Genomic DNA, 23,900 nt, shown 5'->3' on the forward strand with positions numbered 1-23,900 from the left:
GAGAATTAATAGAATGATCACCTTAACGAAGAGTGTTCGATCTCATCACATTCTCTCAACTAAATCTGTAAGGAAATGTATGTTGATCAGTTTAGAGAATTAGCATGTGGATATCGCGGCTAAAACTTTAGCTAAATTTGTGGCGCAGCTCCTTTAATTTCAATAAAATCCCTCTGGTGTCTTGGTAGGTAAACGAGGACTCCGGCAATCGACGCCCCATAATGTTAGAAACTGCTAACTTAAACGGTGACACGGCTAGCAGAAGGGGAGAAGCTAAGAGCTCCGCAAGCAGCACATCTGTTGCTGGTGAGAAAAGAAGCGGAGAGCAAACAACTTCCCAGTCGGGATCCGAAGATAAAGCTAGCAAAAAAATGAAGAAAGACAGCAGCGACACCTCAGGTAACATAAGCTTTTTTTTAAACCATTGCACCTGTAATATTGAATTGAAAACACAGTCGTCTCTCTCTAAGACGGAGACCTTGGTTACTGACACTAAGTGTCCATCTCGAAGAGATGTCCGTCTTATAGAGCCAAATAAAGGGAGTAAAGTAAGGCAGGGACCAACTATTAGGTGTCAGTTTTACAGAGGTGTCCGTTAAGAGAGAATCGACTCTGTTTTATTCTTTATTCTTTTCTTTATTTTATATTATTTCATTATTATTTTTTTAGGAGTGGCAAAAACCGACAAACCAGAGGAACAAGTTATCCAGCGCTTAAATGATGATCAAAAAGCCCTTATCATCAGGTATCAATAACACCTTGCTATAGGCCCGATAACCAGCCGCTGGTCCCGCTTCTCCCCCGTCTCTTTGACCGGACCCGGGAGTGCGGCGGAAATCCAGCCTACATTTCTTATGGCTGTGCTTTAAGGAAAATTGAAGGGAGCCCAGTGCTCTGAAGTAGTAAACTACAGGGTGCCCAGCATTTGATTTGTACGAAAAAAGTAAGATTTTCTAGTCGCCCAGGAGCAAAGTTAGGCCTTTGGGGCCACCGGGTAACCCGAAACGATTCAGCGATTTTCAGTTCAATTTTTATTGCTGTCCAGTATTAAATCGTAAGCCTGTGTTATTCTTCGTGATTTTCCCTTTTTTGCAGTTGCTGCACAAGTTTTATTGGGATCCCTGTCTCACCAAACGCCTTACAAGCAGTGCTAAAGCTTTGCCTCAGACTCACTCAGGAACATAAGTTCGCCGTTCAGTTTGTAGATCAAGGTGGAGCGAGGGCTCTTCTTTTACTCACACAAGAGTCTTCATTCGGTGGTTTTGCCATGTTGGCAACACTTCTTGTTAGACACGTGTTAGAAGATGAAGAAAACTTGAGGCACACAATGGAAAAAGCGGTTCGATCGTCAGCCACAAGCAGTGTCAGTAGTAATAATACGGGTGTTAGCGCTAGCTCGCCAGGAGCTAAGGAAATCAATTATGTTCTGAGAGTTCTTGGACCTGCTGCGTGTCGAAATAAAGAACTCTTCAAGGAGGTTGCAACAAGCTCGCTTCGTTTAGCGATTACACCTCAATTACGCCGGACGATGATCGAAGGTGGAGACACGAACTTGCCTACAAATTACGCCCAACTTGTCAAGGCTGTGGTTAGTGGTAAGCCTGTGAAACCACCACCTGTTGCCAAGCCGGTTCATGGAGTTGTTCACGATCTGTTGAATGTCCTGTGCACCTCGGATAGCACCTCAAGGACCATGGACAGAGGTATTTTTGTACGCCGCTCAGACAGTCAGATGCTTGGAGAGCTGGGACGTGCGTTAGGTCAAGTTGGTGATTTGATTGCAGGTTTTACTGGGCAGGGTGCGGTTCAAGTACCGGCTTACAATCGACAACTTACTAGTGAGGATGTTGATGTTGAAGAAATGGCCCTTGGTAAGTTTTCGACCGGTGGAAATTCGGGCGTTTAGTTGTTCTGTTCACACGGAACCGCCTTAACCGTAATAAAATTTAGACGCTTAGCCGTTCACAATTCCGTGTGAACAGAGCGAAAATATTGAACGGTCCCTTGTGAACGGAGTGTCCGGTCAAATTTTTCTGCTGGCCGAAATTCGTCCGGTGCTCTGTGAATGAAGTCCTAATCATTGTGCTCGATATATTCCAAGTACTTTCAAATGTACCTACAACACATGTAGATTTTTTAAATATCATTTTAACTTTTTAGTCTGTGGACTAAAACCTGTTGTGCTACCATTCAAATGGAACCTTTTTGGCAAAACGTTTTCGTACTAGTCTACTTTGTATTTCTAGAGATTTTGCAAAATTATGGAATAAATTTTGGGGATTTTTTTTCCTTTGGCTACTATTAGCTGTGAAAGGGAAAGAAGAAAAAGTAAAAGAGGGTTTCTCACATATCATTTTTACGCAATGCAGACTCGTCCCAGAATAACAGCCAAAGCAGTTCTCAGTTACATGTAGCAATGATAAAGAGCGATGAAAAGAAGGATGACATCTCAAAGGATGAAGAAAACAAAGATTCAACCAAGGACACCAAGACTCCTTCTAAACCTCTTCTACCCAAGTCCGCCATTCTGAAGCTGTTAGCTGAACTGGTTAAGTCCTATGCAGGCGTGTCACAGCTTGTTACAGAGTACAGCCACAATGCTAAATTGTCATCTGCATCAGAGGTTAGTGGCAACTTCTCAGGAGAGAACTTAAGCAAAGGCGTTTTTGAGCGACGCAGGTCAACCGGAAGTGGACTTTTTACATTCCTGAGCAGTGGTACAAGTTTAAAGAAACCAAGCAATACAAATTGTATAGCGTCAAGTCATATTAAGGATCAATTTAGGCGTCGGGGAAACTGCCCACCTACCCCTCCCCTAAGGCATCATTTTGCCCTAAGTAAGAACTAAGTGTTAACGTTAGCTTAGGGGAGGGGTAGGTGTGCAGTTTCCCAGACACCTAAATTGATCCTATATGAAAAGGGAAAAGTCCTTACTTCCGGTTGACGTGCCTCTCTCAAAAATGCGTTTGGGCTTAAGCATCCGCGACGACGACGACAGCGACAACGTCGAAAAACAATTGGTTTTATGACCAAAACAACAGCTCTGCACGTGCATTACGCTTTTTAGTACATTTCTTTGACGTCCAGAGCGCGACTACAACGTGAAAGCTTCTAATGCAACGTTTTATGTAGGACGTGAACATAAGAGGAAGATTTTTTTCTCTTTTTTAACCTGTATAAAGCCCTTACGAATTCAACTCCAGGAAAAATCGCCTACATTTGACAAATTTAGCGGGTCCAAAAAGACGTGATAAAGTTTGAAAGGATGCAAATTTATTCCCTTAGCGACATTTTTACTCCCTCCGTCGTCACTTAAGCACCCTATTGATTTCCCCTCATCGCCCTAATTAGTGATTTTTAGTTTCTAAGACGAGGATGAATAGGAGAACGAGATTTTCTCAATACTAGGTAGTGCGTGAACCAACGTGATTTGGGCGGGAAAAAAGCTTATTCTCTTCTGTTTGCTCCACAGTATGATGGCCCAGTCCTCGCCTTTATTCTCGATCATCTTCTCCCATCCGGGTCACCAGGCGACAGCGAGGAGACTCAATCTTACGCGCGCACCTTACTAGCGGCTATAGCCACGTGCCACCAGGCCCCAGAAGCCCAACAGACGCTTATAGCTGAGATGAAGGCATCTCTAGGCCGTGCTCTAGCATTACCCGAGTCAACGTCCAAACACTCGAGACTCCAGGCTCTCTTTACATTAGTTCAGGCCATGATCGAAACTGGTCCGCATACTACGCCGCATGCTGCATCGCAGCCTAACAGTGTTACGAAGCTATTGCTGAAGAAAGGACTTGTAAATGACTTAGCTCGAGTGCCACACAGCTTAGACTTGGCTAGCCCAAATTTTGTGGCAACCATTAACTGTTTGTTGAAGCCCCTGGAGAAGCTTTCTGGGGTGGTGAACCAACAAAGCTCCAGTGGTCCACAAGCTGGAGCTAGTAAGGAAAGAACAACTGGAGGTGATCAACAGTCCGCTGATTCACAGGGTGTGGCAGGTGATTCTGAGACTCAGCAGAGCTCTTCTGCAGGTATGTGACAGTAGTTGCTCTTTTGAACTTGATTTCATTTCTGTAGAGTGGAACTTCTCCCTCGACGAAAACTGTCATAGTATTCATACGTCTCTTTCTCGAAGGTTTGACTTACTGTATATATCTGGCATATATATCTTGAAACAGTTTTCAAGCGACAATCAGAACATATTTTAGCTTAATCTTAAGCACCCGCCTAGTGCCAAGAGATGGGGCGAGTATTTGTTTGGATGTCGGGGGTACTTTTTGTCGAACCAGGTCCTGTTAATCCGCCTTACTATAACTTCGGTGAAAAATAACGTGTACCGTAGTTCTAATTAATCTTTTTCTTTGCCCCCTGAGAGACACTAAGGCAAAATTATCGTTCATCATACCGGGGTTTTTGTCATAAAGGGTTTCGTTATATTATAGTTACACCATATTGAGTCATCTCTCCAAAAACGGGAACCTAGTATTAGTTCTTGTTGCTTGTCACTCTCTGTAAGGCAGAAACCTCTGTTAAGGGGATCCCGTCGGTTACGCTTTTGGAGAATTCGACTGTAATATAGACTGAGTAAGGTAGGGTCCATGAAGTGGGTTATCTGAGCGTTTGTATGTGATTGTTCCTAGGCCAGACAGACGAAGCAGCAGACCAGCAGAGAACAGGAGATAGTCAACAGCCTACTGAAAGAACCTCCTCCCAAGGTAAAGGGAAACTTATAAGACACCAATTAAAATTGTTTGAATTCAATTCGGTCAATTCAATTAGCGACTCTTATATTTAATAAAAAAAAAACTGATTCAGAAAAGAGAAGACCATACCCTTGTTGCCCATGGTCATTCTTGGCCAATGGTCAGACTTTTTTTATCAGGTGTAGAAGCATAAAACATTATGACATTTCGCACATTTTTTTTACTGTTAAATGAGCAAGAAATCAAGAAGGTTTCTTTTCAAGGAAGTTTACAAAACTAGTAGACGAGATAACTGAAAATGTGAACCATCCCGCGTAGTTTCCTGGCGTTGCGGACGGGTGTGGCCACCAAATGACGATTGAAAGAAAGGATCAATTTAGGTTTCAGGGAAACTGCCTACCTACCCCTCCCCTGAGCCAACATTAACACTTACTTCTCACTTAGGGAAAAATGTTGGCTTACGGGAGGGGTAGGTGGACAGTTTTCCAGAAACGTATAATGATCCGAAAAGACACTGAACGATACCCACACTACAAAAGAAAAGCGTACCACCAACAGGTTACCGGTCATCTCGCCCCCAAGTCATTTCGCCCCCAGGTCATTTCGCCCCCGTTACTTAGCCCATTGTTTTAGAACGAGGAATATTATATTTAAGGCGTATTTTTTTAAATTATTTTTTTGCACAAATTTAATAATACAATAAGTAAAATAATTATACAGCTGGTACACACACATACACCTAAAAACAATTTACTTCTAAAGTATGGGCAGGTAAAGCAAGTGTTACCCCTACAAAGTCATGTGTAGATTGCTGATGCATTTTTGAAAATTTCACTTTCCTGTCAGCTGCCGCGACTGACGATTCTCAGGCGCCTGACTCCCAACCAGAGAACACGGGTGCTAGTGGAGACTCGTGGGCCCTCCCTGAAATCACTGGTAGAGCAATAATACCAATGGCATCAGAAGAGGAACTGGAAGAACTGCAAGAAATGGTTGATGAGTTGTTGAACTCCGATGGCACTGATGGCCAAGCAACACAAGGTATGCACCCCTTGTAAGGTAAAACGGATTCCGGGATTTTACGTGCCATTGCATTAGTAGGGGAATACGTTTCCACGCATATTTTTGGCCACTTCTCACGGGTGGTGTTTTAGTGGTTTTTCCTATCTGGCGTGGTACAAGTTCTAGCTTAGAACATATGTTAGTATTTTGCTAGAAGGATATCATTGATTTAACCTCTGCATCAGATGACTGACTGACGCATCCTAAATAAAGGTTTTCACATTGAATATCTCGTCTTAGTGGAGTCAGAATAGAAGTCTTGAGCTAGAACACTGTTGTGTTATCCCAGCTGACATGAGCGATGAAACGGTCGAAAATCACCAACTTTTTACCGTCGTTGACATATCTCATATCAATAGCCAATAGGCCCTTTGCAGCTAGTAGTTCACGTGGTACAAAACCGCCCTGCTAGAGAGCAAGTGACGAATTGGGACAAGACAAACAAATAGAATTAAAAATGGTATGAGCTCTTTGTCTGTCATGCCCCAGTGCTTCCTCTGCTCTCCTCAGCATGGCGGTTTTGTACCACGTGAATGACTGGCTGCTTTTAATGTGTGACTTATTTTTCTAGATGTTGACAGCAATATCCTAGCAGAACACATGATGACCCGCCGTATGGCTGATGGTCGTGTCATAGAGGAGACGACATATGTTATTGACCCAAACTCCAGCGAAAGTGACAACGACTCCTCGGATGATAACAGCGGAGGTGAGGACGTGGGTGAAGGTTCTGATGAGGACGATGGCGGCGACCATGAAAGAGAAGGTGATGATGAAACCATGGTCATCACTTTTGAAGAATCAGGTGACCATAATGATGATCACGATGAGGAAGACGAAGATGCCGATGATGACGATGATGACGACAGTGACGATGATCATGAAGAGGAAATTGACGTAGTCCCAAGACCTGAAGGTTTGTAATTCGGTTATTGCTTGTTGAGTCAGAGGGACTGTTTTAGAGATACGCTGTTTGTAAGATGAATTGTCTAATCACGATACGGAAAGCCAGTGCTACTAAAGGAGCGCTCAAAGCATACGCTGAATGATCTTCTAGACGCCCGTGGCGTTTATTTAACTTTAGAGGGGGTGTCAATTAGATCAATTACGCTAACATTCTGATACCGCTGAGCACCCCAAACATATCAGTTTATCTTTATTGGTAACGTAGCTAAATTACATTGACTGCGTAAAATTACAGCATTCCTGAAGAAAGGTACCTGACTTGATTATCATCTAACTTTACGGCTGTCATTGTCGTAGTGAACTCCAGTCGAACCACGATAAAGCGGCCACCCTCTACTTAGCAGCCACGCAAGTAACCGTAGTGCAAGTGGACAACATCCACTTTTACATGGCTATTATATCGAAGTAAACAAGGTTTTAATTACACGGCCGGTATCGGGTCGTTTCCCCCAAAGGTCGATTCGTCTGATGGCAGATCCCCAAGACTAAGTCGATTCGCCAGGTGTACATTTGTCGTTCTTTAAGCCTGAGAAAACGTAGTAAGCATGGAAAGACAGTGACTACACATGTGGAATCCAACGTTGACTAATATAACATCTCTGAGAGGTAGATTCACCGTGTTATAAAGTGTTAAGTGTCATTGGGCGAATCGACTTATGTCCTGGCGAACGCCTTCGCGCAAATCGACTTTCGCGCGAAGCGACCCCAATTCACACGGCCAAGCTTCTTGTCCCTTGTCCCTTCCTAAGAGTGGCCACCTTAATGGTTGGAATTTGTTTTGTTTTTAACTTTTGCTCTAATAATCGCTCTTGGGGAGTCCTGATAGAGTTGTTACAAATGTTTGTGATGTGTTGTACAGGTGCTATAGGTGTGCGAGAAGATGGAGTAGTGGAACCTTCTAGTGGAGTTGATGTGATGGAGGAGGAGGATGGAGATGATGATGATGATGACGACGATGATAATGATGACGATGAGCATGATGATGAAGAAGATGAAGGTGGCAGTGACATGGATGAGGATGGTGCGGATATCATAGGAGATGATTCATTACGAATGTACGACGAGGACGATATTTACCTTCCCTTTGATGAAGGATCAGGTCAGTGGTTGGTAGAGCTGAAAGCTAGAAATAGAAAATTTAAACAGGACGCTTATATAGCCTGTTCATTGATGCAGACTGTAAACACAGCCACCACTTTACCTTGCCCATTGATGCAGAGTAGTAAAGTGAGTACACAAATCAAAATGCAGAATTTGAGAACAATTTAAAAAACGGGGATCAGAAATCGAAAATCAAGAAACAAAATTCAGAAAGCAGGAATCAGAGAATCGGAAATGGTAAAACAGAAGTTAGCAGTCACAGATCTTAAGAATTAGAAATTGGTAGTGAGAAGTGAATACGGAAACGCGAAATGAAAAGTAAAATACCAGAAGTTGCGAATTGGAAATCGATTATGGAAAATGGGATAGTAAATCAGATTTAAGACCTTGAGCTCATACCGTAATCTTCCATTATACCCGCCCCCCCCCCCCGCCATTTTTAGACCCACCTACCTGTAAACATAGAAAAAAAACATCCGGTTGAAGTCCCCCCCCCCCCCCTCCCTCCTGAATATAAGCCCCTCTAGCTTCTATAGAAATGAATTCGACTTTTTACGTCGTTTTGAAGCTTAAATCCATAGCATTGCTATGGAGCTTGTTTTGAAAACCCTTTTTTAGTCCGGTTATAGGCCACCACACCCCCCCCCCCCCCCCCCCTCCCGTTTATAAACCCTCCTAAAACCCCTTACGAAGTTGTATAACCGGACGTTTGCGGTAGTTTATGAAACACTCATAGTCGTGCGTTGTTTGTTTGTTCAGGTCGCCACCATCTTGAGTGGATGTCTGGTCCTCATGGCGGTAGATTTGCTGGCTCATTCATGATGACTGTTTCTCAGGATGACGAGCCAGAGACTATTTCCAGCATGGCGCAGCGCTTGTCCCGTGTGCATGGCCTCCGAGTCACCGGGCCCAGGCACCATAGTAACCAGTCCCAGTCACTTCATCTGTCACCTCCCCAGGGAGTGACACAGCCCCCGCTACCTGCCGTGGTTCAAAACCTACTGGGACCCGAAAGTTCATCAGATGGGATACAGTTCAGTTCAAGTACGTCACTAGAGAGAAAATGTGCCCTGACCTCTTTCTACTATCAGGAGAATCTAATAATAGGATTCAGAAATCCAACTTTCATGCCTGAAATTCTCATGTCGGACTTTTGGGCGAAAGTCAACTTCTTTAGGAGTATTAGAAAGTTGAGTCTTGTGTAGTTTCCCTCAACCCTTGTTAAGGTGTTCCGAACCTTTTTATATGTGTGTTTGTTTTGTTTTTTTAATCGTGTTTTTCAGCAGGAAATGTAAATAACTTCGAAATCCTACGACAGATGTTTCCCTAACTTCAGCAAATAAGCCATAGATTTCTCTAGTTTTATATCTGCAAGTTTGAAGTCAATCGTAACCATACGACTCGCTGCACAAAATGCAGGTCGAATTGAACCTTAAAATGCTACGCTAACACATTTGTGAAAGTTGACGCACAAATAGAGGAAGAGTGCCGACGGACTCTTTCCTTTCTGGAAGGGTATTCTTACCCAAAGCTCTATTGCAAGGAACTGAATAATCAGAAACTTAAATACTTTAGGGGGTATTCTCTTCGAAATCACATGTCATGACGACTTTGTAAATTTTCATTCTGTAGGCATCACTCACCGAAGACATATCATACAAGATGAAATACAAGTTATAACGAGGAGCACAGAGGATGGAGTCACTGACGAAATATTTTTTGAGAATTTCTCTGAAAGTACTTCGTCTACCGTACCCTCTGCGTTAGCTCGATGGGCAGAGGAAGGGCAGATCCTAGATGCGCAAGGTGTTCACTACTGCGTGGCAGCCGTGAAGCCAGAGATTATTCCAGTGTTACTGAAGCATCAGGCTGAGGAGATCGCTAAAGGAAGAGAGGAGGAGCAGAAGAAGAAAGCCCAGGTTCAGGCCAAGGCTGCTGCCAGTAAGAAGGAGGAAGAGGAGAGGAAGAAACAAGAAAGCGGTAAGGCTGGTGGTGAGACGGGGACAACTGCAGAAGGGGAGGGTACATCGACAGCTGCGTCTGATGCCCCTCCATCTGTGGAGCCTCAGAGTGAAGTGATGCAGGTCGAGGAGCAGCCTGTCGCTGCTGAATCAGAACCTGCGGCTGCAGAGCAAGATGACACTGGTAATACATCCGCGTCAATCGGCATGAGCATGGATGAACCCATCCTCAGTACTTCCATTCCATCAGTTGATCAAGCCGCCATCGTGAGAACATCAACCCCGGCAGATGACAGTGAAGACCCAACGGCTGCCCCTGCACCCACCTTAACCCCTCCCGCTCATGCCAGCTCAGTCGCTCAGGACATTATTAGTGCTGCCACAGTGGAAGCAGCCGCTAACCAGGGTGGAAGCGATGAGGTTTCTACTCCACAGCCAACTGCTGATGCCCCGCAGGCGACTCCATCTGAAGCTGCGAGCACGGAACACGAGTCAAGACAACAGGAAGGTGATGGTTCACCCATGGCTCTTGGTGAAGAAGGAACTTCTGCCGCAGTAGGAGCTGAGTCTATTCAAGATTCTCTTCCAGCTGTAGATACCGGTACGTACTAGTGCCATTTTTGACGCGGAGCAATGGGACACTTCTTAAATCCGACGTCAACTATCGTATTTATGTGAGCAAATGTGACGCGTCCTTTTTAATACCAGAAAACGTTTTGTGTGCTATTTAAAAGGGAACTTTAAAGTTCTATTTCGAACACAGCGTAACTGCCATAACTACAACCTTATTAAGAGCACTCAATAAAGTTGAAGCACCTTTAGCCGTGCCTACCCTGTAAACTATTCCGACCTTGGTAAAAGCTGTTAAGTAATGTTTTGTATTGTTGGCTGCACGTCTTTTCATGACCAGAAAGTAGAATTCCAATACCTTTTGGCATGAAATTATTGCTGGCAAGTCTTAGTGAGAAAGCTTAGATCAGTTTTGTTTGTATCCTGTGATGCCCTTTTATTGAGAAAAGCCAAAATTTCGCTTTTTGAAAGCAGACTTATAATTGTATCTTATCACGCACTATTACAAAGCTTTGAGAGATTATCGTCTGGTTTGCCGGATGCCATCGTTTACCACTTACATCTCTTGTCTTGCCAAGAACCGTACCTAATAATCGTTTCTCTGCGTTTAATTAGCCGAAGCATCGCAGCCTCCACCTCCCGCCCCAGCAGAAGATAACACAGCAGCTGGACCTGTCTCGGACATGGAACAGCCAGGCACTAGTGGCGAGGCCGCAGCCTTAACAATAGATGGCGTTACCATCCCAGATGGTGTAGATCCCTCCTTTCTGGAAGCTTTACCAGAGGCTATACGCCGTGAGGTTCTGGCAGAGCAGCTGGGGTTGCATCCACCCCCACCTTCGCAGCGAAATGCTACATCAAACGAGAATGAAGCGAGTACAGACCTGAACGTGAGCCCAGAATTTCTGGCTGCTTTGCCTCCTGACGTTCAAGAAGAGGTTTGTTTATTATTTCTCCCTTCCTTTTGTAAGGCTGTAAAAAATGCTGACCGTCTTCCACCTTCACCTACTGCAATGGTTATAGTACAAAACATGTACTGTAGGGAGCTTAAGCAACCACCACGGCGACAGCAAAGTGGATTCACCCCGTTTCAAGCCTCAGTTTGTTAATTTAGGCAAATTTCTCGGAAGTTGAAATCTAGAGGACTTAATCCAAGTTCCGAAAACGGAAAAAAATATTTGTCTTCTGTTTACGTACGAACGTGAAATTTGGAAATTTCAATTCGTAGTTTCGCTGTGTTAGTATAGAGATCTACAAAATAGTTTGATTTCGTGCGCGTGAAGAGTTGTTGTTTTACTCATTAAGTCGGTTTACGGTCACCTCGCGCGAAGTTATGTCGCCCGATATCAGAGTCATGTCGCTCTAAATTTTTAGTCAAGTCGCCCGAAATGCTGGGTTGTGTGGCTCGAAATCAACATCCCAGCATCCCTTGTTTCGTCTTATTACTCATTTATCCGCTTGTTTTGTTGTTCATCAGGGTTTAAAGAGAGAGATATATAACACATAGGCTTAATATATCGCTTGTTTCGTCTCATCGTCCCTTAAAGAACGACGTATGTTACACATTCATCTCGCTTGTTCCGTCTCATGATAGTTTAAAGTACGAGATATATTACATGCACTCTTTATTTCACAAAAATTAACTTAGTTTCTCTGTGCATTTTACCTGATAAAATTCGTGGGACATGAATCAGCACTGCGGGCGACTTGACTCTGGTATCGGGCGACACAACTTCAAGCGAGATAACTTTCGGGCGACTTGACCGGTTTCTTGTCTAGTCTATTTCTCTTTTTGGTATTCCCAATGCCCGTCGCTTACGTGTTTGTGTAAGATCCCTGTTATTTATAGCGGAAATTAACAAACCCGAGTTCATAACTCCTAAGTCTTCATTGTGAGTACTTGGCTTTTTTTTCCTTTTATTGTCGCCGTGACTATTTAATGGTCAAGTGTTAAACAGACTTCAACGTTGCTCAAATGTAAGGGAATCCAGAGTCCGGAATCCTTGAACTTTCGGCTTGTGAGATCTGCAGGAATCCTGGAAAATTTTGCTTGTGGAATCCAGAACCCTGGGTTTTGGCATCCGGAATACAGCGAACAGCGAAGTCAATAGTTAGCTCTTTTTGCTTTTGTAACTGACGTTTTTCATGCTGAATTGTTTAATGGTAGGTCCTGCAACAACAGCGCATTGAACAAGAAAGAAGGCGAAACCAAACAGCAACTCCGGAGCAGGCTGTTGACCCGGGATCTTTCCTGCGTAACCTAGCACCTTCCTTGCGTCAAACAGTCTTAGCGGACATAGACGATTCTCTTCTTCCTTTGCTGCCAACCGATCTTGCCTCTGAAGCCCAATCTCTTCGGAGAGAGATAGAGGCTAGGCACCATAGACTTCTGCAGGAGCGTTTTTCATTCGGTGGAGGGGACCGCACTTCGGCCATAACAGCTTTACTCCGTCACTCAGCGTTGTCACGTCACGGCGGAGGATCTCATCTTTCAAGACTTCTTCCCATGGGGGGCGGAGTGAGTGGCAGGGTTGGAGGCTTTTCAAACGGCCCTCCCCCACTCCCTCCTCCCAACCGAAAAGTTATTGGACGTCATTTGCTTGATCACGAGGCACTTGTTTGTCTCTTGGTACTTCTCTTTGTCGAAGAACCTCGACTTAACACTGGACGTTTGCACAAGGTGCTCAGAAACCTGTGCTATCACGAAGAAACTCGCTCTTGGCTAATCAATGCCATGATTGCGATCCTTAGAAGAACTAGCGGGCAACATTCAGATGGATCTTGCCCTGTATCCACTGTAGAGAGTTCCTCGCGCGGCGAGGCTTCGTCTGGTTCTCAGTCAGACAACACTGAGAGCCCATGTAGGCTTGAGGAATACCTTCAAACGCAAGAACACTCCGAGTCTGATTCAAAATCGTCGAAACAACACTCCTGGCTCTCATTTGGTGTTCGCACTTCTCTAGGGTCACGGACAAACGTGTTCTGTATAAAGCGGCAAGGGAAAGCAGGACTCGAGCGCAGTAACTGTGTTTCTATACACCCACAAGCGTCGCAGTTCGTCTGTAAACACGTTCTGGACGCGTTGTTGTTTCTAGCGAAAAGCTTCCCCGCTAGTTTTACGCCGTCAACCTCGGCCAAAGCACATCCGTCATGCAATAAGGAAGACAATTCATCCACTGAAGTTAAACCAGGTGCTGCCACTATAGCTCAAGATAGCACAGACTTTTGGGACCTACTTCTTAGACTCGACACTGCTGGAACGGGAAGAAAAGGAAAAACTGCTGCTAAATCAAGTTCAAGTCAATCGCTTTTATCGCCGACTTCTGAATCACCTACTGAGGAATTACGGGAATTTTCGTCTGCCCCTATCGGGCAACTCTTGGTCGCGCTTGCCCACCCTGTGGTACAGGAAAGTACCTCAGTGACGGACAAGCTTTTGCGTCTGTTGTCAGTAACTTCGGCTGCTCTTCCTGATATGCCGTGCTCAACGAGTAAAGAAACAGTGAGTAGTGAAACTAATTCATCGGGAACGGTTCCTCCTGAGGCAGTCGCCCAGATACCTGGCACACTGTCTGTCACACCATCTCTGAATGCGGTTACAAATGTTTCTGTCACGTTACCTGAGGAAAGTGTAACAACGCAAAACCCAACGATTCATACGCCGGGCTCCGAGACGGAGTCAGTGGCTTCGTCCTTGATTGTCGAACGGTCATCGGAGGCCGGAGGCGAGCCTCATGAAGTGGAATCTTTCGAGGACGGATCTGTGGATGAGCCACTCTCACACCCCAGCGATACTCCGTCTCATCCGGGAATGGTAGAACCGATGGTGGTTGAAGTGACTCCGTCTGTTGACACCTCGTCACAGGCTTCAACTGAGAGCAGCTCTCTATTGACTACAACACCCGCAGTTCCGAAAGATTCCCCTGAAAACAAAACCTCTGTAGTCATGGAAAGTCACCTGAGGCTTGTTGTCAAGGTGCTGACCTCTGGGATTTGTTCCGAGGAGGGTCTGGAGGATGCCACCACGTTGCTGCTTCAAATTTCGCGTCTGAACTCGCAAACCAGGGACAGCGTGCTACAACTTCTGCTAGAAGGGGCGCGCAGCATAGGAAGCACCCTGCAAGAGAACATTGCAGTGCTGCTAGTAGAACTTATAGAACATAACAGGAATGCTCCTCAGAAAGACGAAGTGGAATCCAAGAAAGGTCAGTAGTATTGCGGTTTGAGCCGCCCCTACCCCTCGATGCTCGCGTCATGACGATTACAATATCCTTCTTAATGTTGTTACTATTAGCAACCCTATCCCTATCAAAAATTGTATCCTAATAGAACAGTTCCTAGCATCTCTTTAACCTTTATTCAGTTAAACGTGCCAGTCATCCTAATGACTAAACCCTGCCTCGCTAGACCGGTATCCATAATGGATGTGGCCCCAGTTTTTTAAAAGTTAGATAGCGCCATCCACCCGATATATCACTATCCAATAGCGCTATCCACTATTTAGTGATTTATCCAGTGGATAGAGTTATCCACCTTTTCAGCAACTGGGTCCTTTGTAACCGTCCGTTCTGGTGACATGTAGACGGCAATCGAAGTATTTCTCTCTTCACTTTGCTGCACGTAAGGGTACTGTGATACGTTTTCGTGAGAGAAAAGTAAGCGACTAGTTCAATCAAACCTTTGGGTCATTTTTTGTGGAAAAAAATGTGTAGCATTATAAGCTTCCGACTTCTTTTGGAAGAAATAGTGGCGGGGGATAATGCGAACGCTCTACCGCCTTAGTCGTGCCTAATGTTATAACGTCATTTCGCAGGTAAGCGACCAGCGTCGCTTGTTCTCCCCGCAGCTCCTCGGAGACCAGTGAGGGGTGGACACCAAGCCGGCTGGGCAACAGCGCCGAGTGGATCTCGACAGCGGAGACAACAGCAGAACAGACAAGTACGTTACGATCTTCACTTACCTTCAATGCCAGCTTTGACATGTAAGACTTCCAGCCAGGCGTTACTGTTGAGGGTACTCAAGGTTATACTGCAGCTCAGGGAAGCGGCTCGTAGGTCTGTCACCGGATCCACGGTGTTCAGAGGGAGAGGATCGCAAAGAAGACGTAAGTACAAAACTAGTTTTAACACTTAAAAGACACATGACGATGATTTTACTCAGAGACAAACTGGAAAAATATGACTTGGTAGTTAACCCTTCCATTATTTCATTACATTACAGTAGCAGATGAAAGTTCAGTCATTCAGCGGCTTGTGCAAGGGTCGCGTGGTCTTGGTGCTGTCATCGCAGCGATCGAAAGCGAGGCAGAAGCCATATACGAAGCTTTCACGCACATGCGCTCTCTGCGCGCCGACCACGGAAGAGCTGGTGGTCAGCGGAATGAACCTGGACCTCGCGGTGAAAACAGTCAAGGTGGAAGTAGACCTGACGGGGGTGGACAGGAGGGGTCAAGTGAGCAGCAAGGTTAGTGCGTCGAGTCCTTGGACCAGGAAAGTCCTACGGAGTATTCTGCTAAAAATACAGGGACTTCCACGGCACGGAAAAAAGAAAGCCTGACGCATTGTTCTCAGGAGGCGCCAACTCGCTATAACTTAACATGAGGCGCAAAAAATGTTTCTGCGGAATAATTTTGTACTCACATAAATCAAAACAGCTGCTGCGATCACATGTGGCTTCTTTGAACATCTGGTATGTTTTTTATCTGATGCAGCATTATCAGAAAGAACTATGCTCTTTTTTTCCTTTTTTTCTTTTTTTTTTTTGTGCTTACTGGCTTATAGTCAGTAACACAGCTGTGATAATCCTTCCGTAAGGTCATTTCTATTGTTCTCGTAGCGCACGGCGTTAACGCGCAACCTTCGGAGCAAAAGGTGCCGGATTCGACACCTGCTATCGGCCGCTTTCGATCGAGGCATGATGCACAATCATTCATACGAAAAAAAGTCAATTACCCAACAATCAATAAATTCCCCCAACCTGTGTACGAAGGCTCTAACAAAAATGAGTAAGGAGAATTTGCTTGTTCATCCCAGCAGGTGCGTCCACATCAGGAGCCCCTCAAGAACCTGAGCTTCCCCTTCTAAGTGAACAAGTCAACCTGGAGGAATTATGGGACACATTAGGGGAGTGTCTTTCTGAACTTGGAAGAACTTCTGACAGTCATGCTGTACTGGTACTACAGCCTGCTGTAGAAGCCTTCTTCCTTGTACATGGAACTGAGAAACAGGTACTCAGTGGTAGTTAAAACAACAGGACTTGCTCTTGTCTGACTTAGTACTCCAAAGTGCGTTGAAGCTCAGTTTTTCGCATTCCGCACAACTTTATACTGTCGTCTTCAAAGTAAGAACGACAAACCAGACTTAATAGTACCTTGCGAAAGTTCTACTGAAAAGGTTTATTATAACCGTCACACGAAGGAATATCGCTCACAGTCTCCAAAGTTACAACTACCTACTAAATAAATAGTACCATGTAAAAATACTGCTGAAGAGGTTTCATTTGAATGGTCAAGACATCTTCGGGGCTCAAAAGGTTTTAATAAGTTACACTCTTTTAAGACGCACACCGCCGAGACGGGCCGACTGAGTGTCCGTCTTGCTTGTTAAAAAAGACTCGACTGATAGTGTGAAGTTGTGTTTTGGATGATGAGATTTGCGAAAGACATTGATATGATGAAAATTTCGAATGTTGTTTCACAGGAAAGCAGTTCGACCCAAAACCAAAGCGAGCAGCAGCGCTCTAATCCGCGATTGTCGTCAGTGAGTTCGGAAATCATGCCTCAATCTCCAGGTCCACTCTCCCCAGGCCCTCTGAGCCCAAGTCGTCACGTGTCAGTCACCTCTGTGACGTCAGACTTGCCTTCAGATACGCTGAAGTTCCTTCGATTTGCTGGTGAGAAGTGTTTTATTTTACTCTCGGTTATCCACTGACTTGATTGATTGATTGATGGATTGATTGATTAATTGATTGATTGATTGATTGATTGATTGATTGATATGTTGATTGGTTGACTGATTGACTGATAAAGCTTTGTTGTACAGCTACATAGGGCGTCGCAAGAATAAGCGGCAGAGCTGAGAAATATGTCTGTGGCTGATCGTATGACTGTAGACTTTGCTCCGTTGCGAGTTCAAAGGGCGAAACTTCTGTTATTGTTTTTTATCATTGTTTCAGAGAAGCACCGTACCGTGTTGAACCAGATCCTTCGCCAGTCTACCATACATCTAGCAGACGGACCCTTTGCAGTCCTCGTAGACCACACCCGTGTACTCGACTTTGACGTCAAACGCCGATTTTTCCGACAAGAGCTCGAGCGACTCGACGAAGGAATCCGACGAGATGACCTGACCATCCACGTGCGGCGAGAACACGTGTTCGAAGATTCGTTCCGAGAACTTCATCGGCGATCGTCGGAAGAGATGAAATGCAGGCTGTACGTGGTTTTTGAAGGGGAAGAGGGGCAAGACGCTGGGGGATTGCTTAGGGAATGGTTTGTCATTATGTCTCGAGAAATGTTTAACCCCAACTACGCTTTGTTTACGACGTCCCCTGGAGACCGAGTCACCTACCAACCGAATCCAAGCTCCAACTGTAATTCAAATCACTTGAGTTACTTCAAATTCGTTGGCAGGTAAGTGTAACTTATCTTAGATTTATAACTTTGACTGCTAAATTGCTGGTTTGCTCGCACCTGACGTTACCGCGACCATGTTGGGTGACAAGAACAGAAGATGTGATCGTCACAGTGGTAATGGCAATTTAAGCAATTTCAAATTAACGCGAAAAAAACAAATTTCGGGACTTCAACGGGATTCGAACCCATGGCCTCTGCATGCTCTACCAACTCAGCTGTGAAGACCCATACATTGGGAGCAGGCCAATTTGTTGAGTTTATCTTTAGTAACCGTGAACGGAATGAAATATGGAATGAATATGAACAGAACAGAACAGAAGTATTTCTCTTTGCTGAGAGCAAATTTTGCGGAAAAGTGGTTTTTGTTTTGTCAATCAACGTGGCTGCCATGTAGACGAATGACAACCGTTTCAGTCGCGTCAGAGAAAACTGAAGTAGACGTAACCGAGACAAAATTAATGTACAGGTAACCGACGAGCGACAACCATATCATTCGTCCGAGACAAGTATTATCTTTATTTTCCAGGATTGTGGCGAAAGCAATTTACGACAACAAGCTTCTGGATTGCTTCTTTACCCGTTCCTTTTACAAGCACATCCTTGGTAAACCTGTGCACTTCACGGATCTGGAGTCGTTCGACTACTCGTTTTATCAGGGCTTGCAGTACTTACTGGACCATGATCTGAGTGATATTGGGATGGAACTCACCTTTAGCACTGAGGTAAAAGGCCATGCAAACTTGTTCTGTTGCCCTGCCGCCGTGTTGTTCTTTATCGGGGCTTTGTCAGGGCTCTTAAGTTCATTTTGTTAATAATGCCAGTATCGCATCTTTATTCGCTATGGAACTCATAAAAAAACTTCCTAGTGACTAAGGGCCTGATGGGGACTCCAAGTAGTTGAGGTAACCCGCGACAGGTTACCCCATCTAATCCGGTTACCAAACACACCTGGGGTCCCCCACCTCCTTGTAAACAGGCCCTAAATCACAGTTTCGTGTCAAACAAATGTGTCTCCCAGCCACGATGTCAAACGTTACAAACAAGAAAATTGAACTTTGAAAAACTGTTGGGCTAACAAGTTTTCAAAAACCATTTTTGCAATCCATGTCAATCTTCTTCCATCCGTACCTTTTGCACTTGCGGTGTTATTTACACCTCTTCATGTTTTGAGCAGTTATTTTTGTTTCCCTGCACTCAGGTTGGTGGTGGTTCCCTTTGCTGAATTTTGAGAAATTTCGCGACACAGCTCCTTTAACCCTTTAAGCCCTAAGTGTGATCAGCATCAATTTTCTCCTTGTAATATCTTTGCTCCATAAAACATTATGGTCACAAGAATTAAGGGATTGATCACACAAGATGAATTCAGTTGATACTCTAACAACTTTTCCCCACTACTTCTATAGGAAGTGTATAGAGACAACAAATGAGAATTTAAATATTGATATCAGGGTTTAAAGGGTTAAGCCCCAAGATCCACTACAAATTCTCCAGACTGATCTCCATACATTTCTTTTATGAATAGTTGAGTGAATTTGGTTTAAGATCAAAGCATTCTCTCCTTTTGTAATCAATTTAGTAATTCTCATAACCTTTACTCTTGATGATCTGCTGATGTTGTGAGGAGAAAATTGATGTTGGTCACTCTTGGGACCTAAAGGGTTAAGGCTTTGCAGGTCCGTTAAATACGCCTCGTAACATTCTGCAAGGTATAATGGTTTAGGTATTTAGGGACTTCAAAACTATAAAGATGAAGAAGAGCGACATAGACAACGCGAAGCTCACATTTAAAAAAAATCCGCACATGCTAACATCTGGACATGTATAAAAGGAGAACGAGTGAAATACACTTTATATAAGATCAGTGGTAACGTCACTGTCGTAACCAGACCTAAATTAAATTTTGTTTAGCTGTTACTTTATGGGAAGACAAACAAGAGAAGTCGATCATTGTATTATAGGGTTAAGACAGTGTTTTTTAGGTTGAATTATGTCAAGGCGATATTCAGACTTGAGTAATACTATAATTAACAGTTAATGAATGAGGCTGAGTATCTTATGAAGAATTATGGAGATCGAGGAGGGTGTTACGGCCGAGGCGGATAACTTCCTCCGAGATCTCCATAATTCTTCATATGATACGAAAGCCGAATTCAATAACTGTCTTATTATTCATTCAAAATAATTCCTAGTTTAAAAACATAGCTAAAACATGATTACCTCCATCGATCCATCGATGTTCAGTTCATCTTCGATAGTGTACGTTTAGGTTAATCCAGCTCCGCAAATATTCTCCAAATAGCAGATGTCGCCCTTCGAGTTGTCTTCTTGCTGTTCTTGCCATGTTTTTAGCTATTTTCTCGCCTAGTTCTTACTCTTGAAACGAGTGAAATGTCCGCCATTTTTTCAAGTTCACAACCAAAACAACTCAACCTCGTCCCCAGGTCTTCTCGGTTAACGGTGCCTTAAACTGCGAAAACGCTGCATTTTTGACGTCATTTCCTCGTTAAAGTCAAAATTCTTCCAAATTTGGTCATCAGTAACTGGTTATGGTGAATTAAACGTGTGCTTTTAGCCAATCAGAATCGGGGAAATATTTTGAATGAATAATAATTCACTTTAAGCGTAAGTATGGGATGACTTACCTTCCTCTTATTCTAAGTACCATTACAACTGAAGTTTTTCTCCTGTTTTTATTCTAAATAATGTTACATTTAGCGTAAGATCTAAATAACAAGATGTCTTTGAGTCATAGCTTTTCTTCCTCCTTTGATCCTCCGATCTGTCCACTGATTCGTTCGAACTTTGACTTTATTCTCAGGTGCAAGAGTTTGGCTTATCAGAAATCCGCGATCTAAAGCCCACTGGTCGAAACATTCCTGTCACGGAAGAGAACAAGAAAGAGTACGTGAAACTGGTGTGTCAGATGAAAATGACAGGGGCCATAAGAAAACAGATCGATTCATTTCTGGAAGGATTCTACGAGATCATTCCCAAGCGACTGATATCAATCTTCGATGAGCAAGAGTTGGAGCTACTCATATCTGGGTTGCCGAATATTGACTTGGATGACTTGAAAGCTAACACAGAGTACCACAAATACACCGAGAGTTCGCTACAGGTCAGTTCTACCTGCTTGGGCGTGCTAAATTTTCAGGGCAAGTTATTTGAACGGAGAAAATCCTTTGTGGAAAGAAAAATAACTAATTTCTAAGCCATTCTACAAAGACTGCAAAGCCAGCAGTGGTTTTGTATTTTTTATTGACGTCTCTTCTACCAAAACTAATAATTTTTACATAGTTAAAGCAAAAACGTGAAAAACGTGAACAACTCTGAACAGTTTTGGCCGTTATTTCTTTCTGTTGGCCTCTGTTCGCTGATCATCGTTTCAAGTTTGGCACTCGGAGTGCGCTTAAAGTTCCCGGATATGTCGCGTAATTCTAGGCCATGCTTTTCTACGGTTAGTGAAAATCTATTGACACTGTTGTAAGGAGCGCCTTGAAATTAAGAAACTTGTCAAGTTGTAAGGTGATTGTTCACCATACAAACGTCTCTAAAAGTAGGCGACTTTGCGGAGCAATATCATGGCTAGTTTTCAACCAATCACGTTAACACTTGGCATCTTTGCTAATACTAAGGCATTTTTCAGCCGAGTTGATGGATTTTCGCCCAGTCAAAAGTTTAAAAAACCGTTAAGGGGTCAATTTGACCAACCTAAATTTCTGGATTTCATTACATCTCATCACCATGTATGGAAAACATTTATTATGATTAATCTTAAGAAGCTATGCTCAGTCCAGTGGATTAAATCTTCGTCACTATTTTATTTTTATTTTTTATATATATATAATAGATTCAATGGTTCTGGAGAGCCCTGAGATCATTCGACCAGGCAGATCGTGCTAAATTCCTTCAGTTCGTCACCGGTACAAGCAAGGTCCCGTTACAAGGATTCGCCGCCCTAGAGGGTATGAATGGATTCCAGAAGTTCCAAATCCACCGTGACGACCGATCTACGGACAGGTTACCATCAGCACACACGTGGTAAGTGTGAACAATTTGATTCCTAATAGTGTTTACTGTTTCATTTGTAATAAGTCGTATTCTTAGTCAACCCTGTCTAAGACGACAACATGTGGACCTGGTCATTCTTACAGAGCTCTGTCCGCTCCTCCAAGAGCCAAAGAAAACATTTGTGGAACGGCAGAGACCAAGTCTAGGTGACGCTTTATGAGAGGTGTCTCTCAAAATAGGCTTTGTATAACAACGGAGCGAACTAAGGCAAATTCAGATAATGTTAGTTCTGACTTCAGATTGGATAAAATTACGCGGGAGTCAAGCCATACACTGAATTGACATCACTTGTCGCAAAACAAGTTTCCCTTGGGCCGGTAAAACGGGCAACATGTACAGATTTTGTGGCAAAGTTTTATTCGTGGGTGATAAAACGCGCAACATCATTATTCGACTAGTTTTGCGGCAATATCGTAAAGCAATTTACGCGTTCTTGTTGCCCGTTTCACCTTTTCTTAATAGATCTGTGCGTCACATCCTCTCTCTGTTTTACTCAATTTGTTCTTTTGTTTCTCTTTGCGTTTTATAGTTTCAACCAACTTGATCTACCTGCTTATGAGACCTACGACAAACTACGGTTCATGTTGAACAAAGCCGTGGACGAGTGTCCGGAAGGCTTTGGTTTGGCGTGAAACACGCACGGTTCATCTACTGGAACCATGAAACTTTCAGGACCAGGAAGTTTATCTGGAAACTTGAACAAGGTCCTTTGTTGACAAAATGCCGTGAAATTCAGAGGCATTTTATTTGTGACCTGACCACGTTAAAAAAATGAAGACAAGACTTGAAGCTCCTAATGTGTCACAAAGTGCGAATCCAGAATTTTTCTAATTGTTGTTCAATCATAAACAGCGTTTTATAAGACGTGCTGTTTGAAGTACTTCAGTTTTGTTAAGCACTTTGCTGGAAACTGTTCGGATTTTGTGCTTTGACTAAGAACGTGCACTCTACCTTCTCCCGGACTAGAAAGGTAATGACAGTCAATATGTTATGTTTTGACTGGAGAAAATAGACTTAGACTGGACTTGCACGTCCCAGTTGGATAACTAATGCTGTTCTTATTGGTTAGTTTGGACGGCTAGTTCACTAATGCCGATCGTGTGAAAAAAAGTAGCATATAGAGAAATTATGTCGGGTTACTTTAGAAATTAAGAGGGCCACAGCAAAACTGTTTGTTGTGAATTACCTCTATTCCTTGGAGTCACATTGCTAAGGCAGTATGATTAACATTTCATTGGGCAACAGTTTCTACGCTAAGCAACCGCTATCTTCATGCAGTAACTTTTCTCCTGTAAAATGCGAGGAAATGGGAGAAAATGCCGCTTGTTACAAACGAGGCGAGGATTTTTGTCGTCACTTGAAATATAAGAGGATGCCTTGATCAGTTGCCTTAATAGGATTGTGTGACGACAAAAGCCTTCGTGTGACACGCAGTGATTCAGTATTGTACGGTTATGATCGTGATATAAGCGCCTCGCCGTCTTGAATTAGAGCAGATTTTGAAACAATAAATGGCTTCTATTTCTGAGTTTGTGTGGTGCATGATTAGATTATTTTCACTATCACAACCTCCATCTTAACGATTGGCTTTACTGTGCTTCTTTCTCGCGTTATTTTTTATTTCCAATCTTTCTTGCCTACTTGGTTTCCTGAAAATGTTGCGTCTCCAGGGTCATTTCAAGGGATGGGATAGCCCGCGTAGCGGGCGGTTTTTTTGTGTAGTAGTCAAGTGAAATTTGGCGGCGAACTCGTCACGAGCGGCGTGATGGAAAATTAAAGTAGAACTAGAAATACCCTCGTCCCCACTCACCTTTTTGGATCACGGCT

The 23,900-nt window shown here is 43.7% G+C and overlaps 1 protein-coding gene across 1 annotated transcript in view; it reads left to right on the forward strand.

The window, feature by feature from the left end:
- LOC140922822 (E3 ubiquitin-protein ligase HUWE1-like) overlaps positions 1-23,582 on the forward strand; it is a 49,138-nt gene extending 25,556 nt beyond the window's left edge. Inside the window, exons 41-62 of the mRNA XM_073372851.1 lie at positions 189-408; positions 673-745; positions 1,096-1,871; positions 2,370-2,623; positions 3,473-4,037; positions 4,647-4,721; positions 5,556-5,750; positions 6,343-6,687; positions 7,597-7,836; positions 8,598-8,882; positions 9,471-10,400; positions 10,985-11,307; positions 12,537-14,574; positions 15,183-15,473; positions 15,590-15,832; positions 16,405-16,595; positions 17,068-17,260; positions 17,543-17,999; positions 18,529-18,724; positions 20,821-21,120; positions 21,853-22,043; positions 22,603-23,582. Coding sequence (XP_073228952.1) covers positions 189-408; positions 673-745; positions 1,096-1,871; positions 2,370-2,623; positions 3,473-4,037; positions 4,647-4,721; positions 5,556-5,750; positions 6,343-6,687; positions 7,597-7,836; positions 8,598-8,882; positions 9,471-10,400; positions 10,985-11,307; positions 12,537-14,574; positions 15,183-15,473; positions 15,590-15,832; positions 16,405-16,595; positions 17,068-17,260; positions 17,543-17,999; positions 18,529-18,724; positions 20,821-21,120; positions 21,853-22,043; positions 22,603-22,705 — 8,484 coding nt within the window. The 3' untranslated portion in view covers positions 22,706-23,582. The remainder of the gene's footprint in view (positions 1-188; positions 409-672; positions 746-1,095; positions 1,872-2,369; positions 2,624-3,472; positions 4,038-4,646; positions 4,722-5,555; positions 5,751-6,342; positions 6,688-7,596; positions 7,837-8,597; positions 8,883-9,470; positions 10,401-10,984; positions 11,308-12,536; positions 14,575-15,182; positions 15,474-15,589; positions 15,833-16,404; positions 16,596-17,067; positions 17,261-17,542; positions 18,000-18,528; positions 18,725-20,820; positions 21,121-21,852; positions 22,044-22,602) is intronic.
- The last annotated feature ends 318 nt before the right edge of the window (positions 23,583-23,900 follow it).

The sequence above is a fragment of the Porites lutea genome, chromosome 13 (assembly GCF_958299795.1).
Source record: "Porites lutea chromosome 13, jaPorLute2.1, whole genome shotgun sequence".
Lineage (NCBI taxonomy): Eukaryota > Metazoa > Cnidaria > Anthozoa > Scleractinia > Poritidae > Porites > Porites lutea.